General features: G+C 44.9%; 1 protein-coding gene across 1 annotated transcript; it reads left to right on the top strand.

Annotated features, from left to right (window-relative positions):
- The first annotated feature begins 399 nt into the window (after positions 1 to 399).
- On the top strand, positions 400 to 10,583 carry TMEM215 (transmembrane protein 215). Its single transcript, XM_075931446.2, has one exon. It carries the CDS (start codon positions 903 to 905, stop codon positions 1,605 to 1,607), a length of 705 nt encoding a protein of 234 aa, XP_075787561.1. The 5' UTR covers positions 400 to 902; the 3' UTR covers positions 1,608 to 10,583.
- The last annotated feature ends 750 nt before the right edge of the window (positions 10,584 to 11,333 follow it).

Here is an 11,333-nt window from a genome sequence, read left to right as displayed (position 1 = left end):
CCCCGCTGGAGGGACTCCCCGGCTGCACCTCGGCTCCCGGGCCACTGAGCCCAGCCAGCCCCGCGGGGCGAGGCTGCGGGCGGCGCTGGCTGCTCCCGGGCCGGCACGTGCGGGATCCCAGCCGGGCGGGACAAACAGGCGGGGCGGGGGGCTGCGTCCGTCCCCAGGCGAGACTCGAAAGAGCCCAGCGGGGATTTGCAGGGGCAAGCCCCAGCCACGGTGCGCGGCTCCTGGCTGGCTGCACCGCCCCTCCCTTGCGCCCTCCTTCCGCACCCCACCGCGCCAGGGACCCCCCCGCTTCCCTTGCCGCCCAGCACCTGCCTCTGCCGGGGCAACTCCGCGCCCCGCCCACCCCTCCCTCCGCCCTGTGCTGGAAGCTCCCGAGACGCTCCCTGACCCACTTCCCGCAGCCCTGGGCTCCGCTCCCCTCGCCTGTAACACTAGACGCCTGCAGTCTGCCTCTTGCCCGGCTCCACGTCCACCCCTGCCTCGGCTATGCACGCCCATGCCCGGGCGGTAGCTCCCTGCCTCGGGGTGCCTGCTCTGCTGCTGCTGCTGCGTTCGCGGCTCCCCTCCGCCGGGCTGGCCTAGGAGCCCCCCGGGACTGGCCGTGTGAGGTCACAGCGACCGGCCCCCGCAGCCGGGGGCAGCATCCTCGCCCTTGGGGGCAGCTAACCCCGCCTGGCAGCAGCGCAGGGGCGCTCCCGGGGACCTGCAGGGGGTTGCTCCTTGACCCCTTCTCCCGGGAAGGCAGTGGCCAGAGAAGCAGGATCGGCGCTGGCTTTTTTTCCCCCTGGAAACTTTTTTGCGGGTGCGCTCACTACAGCTAGGGACGCGCTCCCAGGCAGGCTCCGAAAGCCCAGGGACGAGGAGCGGTCGGATGGTCTGCCCGGTGAGGAGCCATGAGACCCGACGACATTAACCCTCGGACGGGACTGGTGGTGGCTTTGGTCAGCGTCTTCCTGGTCTTTGGCTTCATGTTCACCGTTTCTGGGATGAAAGGGGAGACCCTGGGGGACATCCCCCTCCTGGCCATAGGGCCCGCGATTTGCTTGCCGGGCATCGCTGCCATTGCACTCACGAGGAAAACGGACGGCTGCACCAAATGGCCCGAGAACACGCGTCCCTGCTGCAAGAAGGGGAAAGACAAGGAAGTAATGGAGCTGCTGCGGACGCCCTCGGATCTGGAGTCGGGCAAGGGTAGCTGCGATGAGCTGGCCAGACAGGCACACCTGCCGGGCAGGAGAGTGCCGAAGGGAGAGGACTCTGTGTCCATCTGCACCACCACCACCACCACCACGGGAGAGTGCAAAAGCCTGATCAAAAGGGTGGACCAGGAGGAGATGCTGAGATACCTGGAGACCTGTTATCCGGAGATGCCGGGGAACGTGTTCGTGGGAGAGGGTCCCACTTTCAGTGCCTTGGAGAAGACGAGCTCTTCTCCTCCCTGGGACAGAGTTGCCTGCCCTGACACAGAGGACAACATTTTTGTGGCTCCAAAAGACAGTATCATTGTCTGTTCCTACAAGGAGAATAACCCTTACGACAGATACTGTTGTTATATAAACCCTACTGGAGTCAGCTCGGACCACGAGACTATAGTTTGAATGATGCACCTTTTTCTATTTCTCTATGTATTTCTACAGACTACATCGTTCAGCTCTTATATGAAAAAGTAGCTGATTGCACTGCATGGAAAAACTCATACTGTTACAAATTTAATCTGGTATGTGACTGATGCTCAAACCTTTTGTGCCTGAAATACTTTCTGTAAGTAAATAAGCATGTTTAAGGCTAAGAACTCCTTCTTCTTTGTGGAAATCAATTTTAATTATTTTTTAAAATGTCAGTGCTGAATATTTTGTCCAGACACCTCTCTTTTCTCACACTCTAGCGCCTAGACAAGCTGGCAAGAGGAAAGCATTGACTGTCAGCTAAAATCAAGGCAAGAGTCAAAAGTCTGGAGCTTGCGGTGTAAACCAACATGCAATATGGATGAGTGACTCTTACAAATAGTGTCACTTCCTTTATTTCTGAAGGAATTGATAGAGGTCAACTTGCAGTTAAATTAGTTGGCTGCCTGATGTCTAGCTATTAGAAAATCTTTTCAGTTTAACCACCCTTAGACTCAAGTGAGGAAAACCAGGGAGCCAAAGTCTGAATTCAGTGTTCTGTTCTTACTAGATTTTACATGACCATGTTTTAAGAAATCAAAAAGCAGCATTGTACACTATTGTATTGCAAGCCTCCTGAGTTCAGGAAGGGGAATAGGATAGAGAGAATTTTCAAAGGCAAATCTATCAACAGTCATATCAGAGGTGCAAATGTTAGGCACTTTGGTTCATTGTCATTTGTTAATGAATCCACCAAGGTCTTTCTAATATGTTTGACACTTACAGCTGTATTTAACAACATGATAGCAATTAAATAATTGAAGAGACTTAGCAACAGCAATCACTGACTGCATTTAGGATTGTAAAAATATATGCAAGAACCTCTAAAATCACTTGGAGATTTTGGGCCTGATCCAGCTTCCAGTAAAGTCAACAGACAGACTTCTATTGGCTGTAATAGAAGCTGGATTAGGTTCTTAGGGAAATGTCATCTTCACATACCTTTTCAACAACTCCAGATGTTTATCCATAATGACATTTTATTCAATATTATGAAAATCATTTTAAGGTGGGGAAAACCAGAGAAATGTGGTTGGCTAGAGTTTTTCACAACTATGCTGTATGTTTTGTTAACTAGTTCACTGATCACAGATGCATAGTACTGGAACCATGACCTGAAAGATGCAGTTAACATAGTGGTTAAGCCTTCAGAGCCTGCAGACTGCCCACCTATATATAACACAATTACATTCACATTCTACAGCGTACACATAACCTAACGTGACAGTATAGATGCAGTGTAATATAAATGTAATCTATACAGCCAGTCTGAGGGTTAAACTGTTAAAAATGTTTGCTCAAGCATAAAATAATTTGTTAGCATTTCACAGACGAAGCCTTGATTTCCGTAACTAAACGGTTATCATAGCTCTGAAAAGCCTTTCTGTGTTGGAAGTCTTAATAACAGTTCGAGCTTTAGTTATTTGTAATAAACCATAATTTGTACCAGACAGATTTATTGAACTACCAGTGGGAAAAGAATCCACCCCTGGCTAACAGAAGCCTGGGAATATTCTGCAGAAACTGCTGTGGAATTTTCCACTGACAGATTGTAAGCGGAGCAACTCCTCATTATGTCTGTGCAATTATTTGGAAAATAAAGGGAAACCTCAGGCATCCTCAGGGTCCATCCATTTGGAAACTGCTCTCAAATCGTTACAGACAAGCAGCTCAAAGGAGATTGCCAAAGGGAGGGTTGGGAAGATTTCCCAGCATGGGCATTCTCTGCTTCTCTTTGGTGCACTAAATGTAACATTGTTTATTTTATTTATGCATTTATGTACTGATTTTCCACACTCTGCTCACTTCTGTGGCATCAGGGTGCAGTTCAAACAAATAAAGAAAATGCAGGTTTGTCTCAGTCAGAGACAGCCAGTTATTAATATACCACAGCTCTTGCTGCTGTGGTGTGCAGTTCAGGGACTTGTATTTGCAAAACTCAAGCTTTTGTGGGCCATATGAGTAAATGAGTCCCACAGAGAGAGACCCTCACTGAAAAGGTTCAACTTCCAGCCCTGGAAAAAACACTCCAGGGATGGTCACCAGAAATAGATCAAGAGATCGTAATCATCATAAAAGAACATATGGCCTGATCCTGAAAGGTGTTGAGCACCTCCTGAATGCTGCTGAAAACCAAATCCTGCTCCTATTGAAGTCAACAGCTAAAATTCAACTGACTCCCATGGTGCAGAATAAGGCCTTTTGAGTGCCTTCAGCCCTTATACGTAGATGTCGAGGATGTTTAATATAGTGCAAGAGGAGCTTAACACCACTGGAATCAGGTGCATGGTCAGAAAAGCAACCTCTTAGGTATTGGAGTCCAGAATCAATCAGGGTTGTAGAGACTGCCATGAAAACAGCCCCTTGCATTGTGTTTGGTAGCAAGTAAGTTTCCCTTGCAGAGATCAGGGCAGTTCTGCACATATGTATGAAAATAGGATTGGATGTTTCTTTGCTTAGGCTGAACAGCTGCCAAACCACACATTTTAAAAGTAGTAGAAAGGTCTCTTATAAGTCAAGGCAATAAATTCTAGTGGTAAATGGCATGACAAAGATATAATACGCAATGCAATCAAGCAATTCTGAGTCATGCCCTATATTCCATTCTTACTGTTTGATTTTAGGATTTTGCTTTTTAAAAAAATGAAAGCAGATTTTATGGTAGTGAAAATGGCACACAGTTTCTAAAAATGAATGTTAAAAATAGTGAAGATTATGGATAAAATCCTGTCTCCATTGAAGGCAATGGGTCCACAATTTTACATTTTAAGATGTCATATACTTAGGAGTCATTATAGGTAAATTAACATAAGCACAAATAGAAATCTGAAGCCAGAGGAATATGGATACATTTTCTCTGAAATATCTTTACCTGAGAATCTTTGCTTTTCCCATGTTCAGTATTACTCTTAATTAACAGGACAGAGTGAAACCAGGGATGAATTGGGCCATTAAAAATAAAAGTGGCTCTAGGGTCTGCTCCAAAGCCCTTTGGATAGACAAGGTCTTGTCTAGACTGCAGCGCTTTTCCGGGATACCAGAGGTTTTGCTTTTCCAGACGTATCCCGGAAAATCAATGCCGCATTCAAGGAATGCGTCCACTTCTCCAAAAAAAATTTCGGAATAGCAGATGTGCTCCTTTGCCACCCCGTAAACCTCGTTCTACGAGGCATAAGGGATGTGTTGAAAGAGCAGGTTTTTCCAAAATTTAGCACCGTGTAGACGCGCCAAATTTCAGAAAAGCCTCTTTTGAAAGAACATCAGAAAAAGATACGCAATTTGCATACCACAAATTGTGTATCTTTTTCCGATTTAACTCTGCAGTCTAGACGTAGGAGACTCTTTCCACTGACTTTTGTGAGCTTTGGTTCCGGCCCTTAATGTCTATGAAAAGTGCTAAACTGGAGATAAAATCCTGTTTACACACAACACAAGCAGAGCATAGACAGCAACAAAACTAACAATGAGCCTCAACCCTGACCTTCATGTTTAATTTCTATGGCCATTCAGTTCTTGGCCTCTATTGAGTCTGTCAGCACAGTTTTGCTGGTGAGTGTTTTTAAACCTAGACATTTATCTCCCAAGCAGCCATATTATGGTCACAATTTGTATGATTAGATTTGAATTTGGCATAAGGAGGAGTAATTCTATTGATTTTATAGAAATTGTTCCCACTCATCACAGGGCTGAATTCGATTAATGAAAACTACCAACCTGGGTGTGACTCAAACTCATGACTTGAAGGTGAATCTCTTTATGTCATTGCCAGCTCAATAAATCCTCAAGCTTCCCTAGGTTAAAATTCCATTTTCATCCTTGATTTTTTAAAGTCCCAAAGCAGTGACCATCACTGCCATGTTCTTCGCCTCTTAAAGCTTAATCCTGCATCTAGTGATGTCAGCAACAAATCTTCCATTGATTCAATGCTGCAAGATCAGGATTTTAAATTGTCTTTATAGAGATCAGTAGAGCCCTATGCAGATACAAAATTGGTATCCACGTCTGAATCCTTATCCACAAAAATGAGCCACAGATATCCTCATCCACATCCATGGATACAGATACCCGCAAATATAAAGAGGATATCTGCACATTTGCAAGGTTGTAGATACAAAATTTGTATCCACAGTGATATCCACAAAAGTGAGCCATGAATATCCAGAGCCACATCTGCAGCTGCAGATCCCTCAGATATAAAGCCGATATCTGTGGATTTGCAGGGCTCTAATAATGATCAGATCAGATGATAAAGCACTTAGGATAGATTTCTAAGCCTTGTAAAATATAATTTTTACTGTTGTATTTGCCATAAATGTCAGTACTGAAGGATATGATTTTTCTGAACTTATGTAAAAGTGATGCAGAAATCAACCATCTTTACCTGGTTTGAAGTTTCATTTTCTTTTATATTTTGTTTGTTAGTAGCATTTTTATCCACACAGCTTGCATTACAAGAAAGAACCCATGTGGTTTCTTTAAAAGAAAATCAGGAACTGTTTTCAGCAACAGCCATGGTCCTCTATTATAATTTTCTGATCTCTGCTCAAGTGAAACTGCATTCACCTCATCACTGTCTAGAAAACAAACAGGAAATAAAAACACAATGTGGGACCCGATCCTGGGAAGTGCTGAGCATTCTCCATTTCTAGTTGACATCAGTGGTGACAATGTTAAGTTCTGCTTTGGACCAGATCCACACAACTGAGCTGGGTTTTTTAGAAATACGATGCTATTCCTTTCCCCTTGTGGTTTTTGTTTTTGCTTGTTACTGTAATTTCTTCTCCTTTCCTCATCCCATGCTTTTGTTTTGAGCAGTCTAATTTGGCTTATTTACACGAAGGGCCACTTTCTGACATGTTTCTCATGTCGAGAGGCATTGTACTCTGTGAACAGTCCCATTGATTTCTTGATGACGCTCATAGAATATGAGACAACTCAATTTCAAGGTGGCAGAATCTGTCCCTGCATCATCAGCCTAATCCAGATGGTGATATTACATCATCCCTCTGGTTTAGATTGTCACATATTGGAGCACAGGTTTTGTATTTTACTTTTGTATGGAGCATCATTCGCAGCAATGCTCCTACAGACATTTTAACCACTAATAACAACTAACAATCAAAACAGATAAACAGTGACCAGTAATTAAGTCACTTTGGGTCTGATTTTACATTGGTTATAATCAAGTCTCTTTAGGGGCCTGATTGTCTGAGGTACTGCTACTGAGGACCATTTGTTCTGTGTTGAGCATTTTCAGTAATAATTGCAGCCACCTCCACACCTTGTTGCTAAGCTTGAGCTACGTCCTGTTGGTAGACAGTATCTAACCAATGGATTCTACCCCCCACCCCAGTTTTAAAGGGTTTCCGCAAGTTGTTAACATCAGTACTATTAAAAGAAATGTTTTCTAGCCAATGTAACTGGTCTCTTTATAGAAAACATTGCCTCAGCTCTCTTTGTGGGGCTTTAGCGGCATGCCTCACATTTCTAATCTGATTCTAATCTGCATGAAGCTCCCATGGAGACAACTACATGTTGTGTTGACATTTGTTACTTGCCTTCCCCATGGGATTATGGATGTGGAAGATCTTGCATTCTGCATCCTTTTCAATGAGTGCACAAATCCAGTCCAGGATTCTTTTACCATAGTCAAAGGCAATGTTTTTTCTAGTGATGCCTGGGGTTACCCTGTCAGTTCCCTAGATCACAAAGGAGACAGAATGACATTTTCTTTGCCAGTCAAGTGGATTCTAGCTCCCTTTGTTTTTAAAATGCATGGAAGGTAACACACTAAGGAGAATGCTCTGTGAAAGTTATGAGTGTTGGCCCAGAATCTACTATCAGATGCATTCATAGACCTTTATGCTCACGAGGAGTCCCTTTGACTTTAGGGATGTGCCATATAAGCATAGGCATGTACTTTGGTGCATCTGTTTGTAAGACCAGGGTCATACAATGCATCACAGTGACATATTCATTAGAGACAGGCTCAGGAAACACCATCACATCCTGAGGTCTGAACTCCCCGCAAGATTTGAGGAAGTTGAAATTCACAACCCAACCAAGCCTTGCAGCTTAGGTTTATCTCAACACTCCCGATGCTTTAAAATCCCATCTGTTATTTAGGAAAGGAGAATCCCCTTGTAGGAATTCAAATGTGGCTGAACAGCTTGTGCCTTGTCAGGCAGAATCTCTCCCTCAGGACGTGTGGAACTTAAAGGCCGCAGGACAGTTCTGTTATAACCAGCAGATAAATACTGGCCTCACAGAAGTCATGGCCAGGCTCTTGCTTTCTTCCATGGGGCTAAGATTTCACCTAAGATTGCTAAAGTGCTTAGCACTCAGCATCTCCCCTGAAAAACAAACCTCTTACTGACCCCCAGAGAACCCTGGGAGCTGCTGAAAGATTTGGGAACCTGGCCACTTGATTTAGGGCTTTTAATGTACTGTCTAAGTGGGACAAAACCTCGGGCAAGGAGGAGTTGTGGGCAACATCCTTCCATTAACTGAAAGGAGAGAAAGGAGTACATCCTTTCATCATTTTTTCAGTTTTCATTGTGTCAGTTTCATGGCGCTCCAGTCCTGTTCATGTGTTCTTGGGTATAAGTTCTATCTCTTTGCCATATTTGGCCGCCTTCGTATGCCCTTCTGGGATGAGGCAAAGCCTTTCTTCCTGCTGTTAGGTAGAATGGGATAAGACAGGCCCCCCTTTTCATCTAGTCCCAGGATGACAGCGCTAATCCATCACAGATTCAATGTCAAGTATGGATCTGATCGGTAGAGAGTGTGTCTCTTCCTTCCTCTCATTTAAGTAAGCTGAAATTGAGAACACTCAGCACCTCTCAAGATCAGGCTCTAAGTCAGAGGTGGGCAACCGTTTTTGGGTTGGGAGCTGCTGACCCACAGACAAATCAGACGGGATCACACAAAAGCGAGAAGAAAAAAACTGAGTTGGTCTCCAACTGAGAAGGAGAAAAACACTAAGACACTCCCCACATTCCCTTCGCACACTAGAGCCTAGAGGAGCCTAGGCTAGTAGATTGTGTGTGCCCCCCCCAGGCTCTTGGGTGGGGCCAAATCTGAGGGGTTCAGTGTGTGGGAGGGGCCTGCCAGGAAGCAGGTTTCAGGTGTGGGGTCTGAGTGGGAGAGAGAGCACATGAGCAGGCTGGGAGGGGAATCCTGAGCCTTGCTGGCCAGATCCAGAGAAGTCGGGGGCTGCATCCAGCCCCCTGATCCTTAGGTTCTCCACCTCTGCTCTAAGTCAACAATTGGTGCATCATTCTTCACCAGATGCAGTAATACATGAGAAACAAAATTCCTTTTAAAATTCAGGGATGAAGATACTTCGTTTTCCAGAATTCATAAATACAGCAAATGGCACCCTATCTTGTACTTCAATGTTAAGATGCAATCATCTGTAAACAACAACAACAATAACCCCTTGTTAAATGTATGCAACAGGCTGCACTGCATACTCCTAATATAGCCTTGTGGCTTGACAAAGGACTTTGCTGCTCATGGCTTTTAAGGCAACAGCTTCTACAACCTGTGGCCCAGGGCTGTTCCATATGCAGCTCACTCACTGGGGGGCGCTGTGCCTGCCTATTTTTTCAGAGTACCATGAATCGTCTGATTCGTGCCCCACTCCTGCGCCTCCCCCTTCCTCCCAGAGCTGATTCGTGGCATTCAAGCTCTGAGAGGGAGGGGGAAGAGTAGGGACAGGGCTTAAATCAGCTGATTCGTGGCACACCAGAAGAGCTGGGAGGGCGGGAGAGGAGCAGGGATGGGACGCTTTTGGAAGAGGAGGTGGGGAAGAGGCTGGCCAAGGATGTGATATTGTAAAGTAAGTGTCATTGTTTCTTTTTTATTATTTGAACTTGATGACAGTTCTATTCATATATGAATGATTAAAGCACTTCTGCTCCTTTTGGAATATGCAGCATGCCCTGTATTAATGTATGTAATCTTGTTTTGGGGTCACGGTTAGTGCACATGAGTGACTTCAACCTTGCGACACACTGAAATGAAGGAGGGACACTCATGCAGCCCCCTCACTAGCCTTGGTTGCCCATCGCTGCTCTCCAAACACCAAACCCACACCGCGGTTTCAAATTTGAAAAGGGTTAATTTATAACTCTGAGGAGAAAAAGTGCATTTGAATATTTGATTAAAAGCTGGGGAACAAAGCTCACACTGGGGTGTCAGTACGGGCAGTATGGGCCAGTTGCTCCGGAAGGAAAAAGGGAAAAGTCTGAGGCAAGGACTAGTAGTGATCAGGAAGTTATTGGGGAGGGAGTAATCTGACTAACCCAACAAGTCTGACCTTACGGCTGTCCATGCATGGAAAGCCCACTGACTCCTGCCTCAGGAGTTGTTCACACAGAAATGGGGATCCATCCTGCATGACTGCAACCAATGGGCATGTGACCATTGGATTGTATGGGAGGAGGTTCAGACTTCTGCTGCATAATCAGGTTCGGTCTGTTTCTGTTTCCCCAAATGGTTGGGAAGCTCTCAACACCAGGTCCTTTCCTCCTGAGCAGCTGCCTTATCCTCCTGCTTTGAAGAGGTGCAGATCTGTTGTGGAGGTCTGCTAGTCTAGGTCTATTTACATATCCCACAAGTTTGGGGTTTACCGTACCTACAGAAAATATCAACACAACATTAAACATTAGGTAGTTTCTCCCTAGTCTTTGGTCAGAGCTAAGTGCTCTGTTTCAAGAAAGAAAGAACATTTTGCCAATGTTAACAGTTTGACTGAATAACCTCTGGGAGTGTCTAACCTTGGAAAACTGACTTCCCAAACTTTTGCAACATTGCTGATTTTTTTATAATTGGATTTTCATCTACTCTTCAACATTCAGAGGGTTTAGTTAAATATTAAATAATTTTGTAATTCTTTTTCTGCTTTGTATCACGCTATTTATTTCCAATGCCTGTGTGTATCATTACCTGTATTAAGACTGTATTGAAATGGAATTGTAATAAATACTAATCAGACTAGATATATGTATACACACATACTTCATAAAAACAGAGTGGTATTGTTCTTATCCACATGTGCTGTTTTCCTATGTCTGCAAACAGTGAGGGTCCAGTCCTGTGAAGGGCAAAGACCTTCCCAGTAGCAATGTAGCATTTCACCTCCCACGTGGGAGAGGATGTTGAAGGTGCTCAGCACCTTGCAGAAGGTACTTGCACGCCTCTCAGGATCGGCCCCTTTCCCTGGAAATGCTCAACTTTCAAATGTAAACATGGATTAGATATTTTTAAGGAAAAGGAGGAAAATATCACCAATCTATAGGCATGTAACATCAATGACATCCCCCTTCTACACAGACTTCTGTACCAGCTGACTGTTCATAGATATCTGTCATAGAAGAGCACTTAGCCCCTCAGAGATTACACAGTGTCTCACATCAGGGCACTTAGTTGGTAATTTGAGTTCTGAGTGGTCACTCTGGAAACGTGGACCCTGATACAACAGATTGTTACAGATTGTTTGAAGGGGTATGTCTAGATTACATGCCTCTGCTGACAGAGGCATGTAAAATAGGATACCCGACATAGTCAATGAAGTGGGGATTTAAATATCCCTGGCTTCATTAAAATAAAAATGGCCACCGCGCTGTGCCGGCTCAGCTGATTGTCGGCACAGCG

This window comes from Pelodiscus sinensis, chromosome 6 (assembly GCF_052426305.1).
Source record: "Pelodiscus sinensis isolate ZL-2025 chromosome 6, ASM5242630v1, whole genome shotgun sequence".
In the NCBI taxonomy this organism is placed as follows: domain Eukaryota; kingdom Metazoa; phylum Chordata; order Testudines; family Trionychidae; genus Pelodiscus; species Pelodiscus sinensis.
Note: the sequence above shows the minus strand (reverse complement) of the source record. Positions and strands in the feature narration are given on the sequence as shown.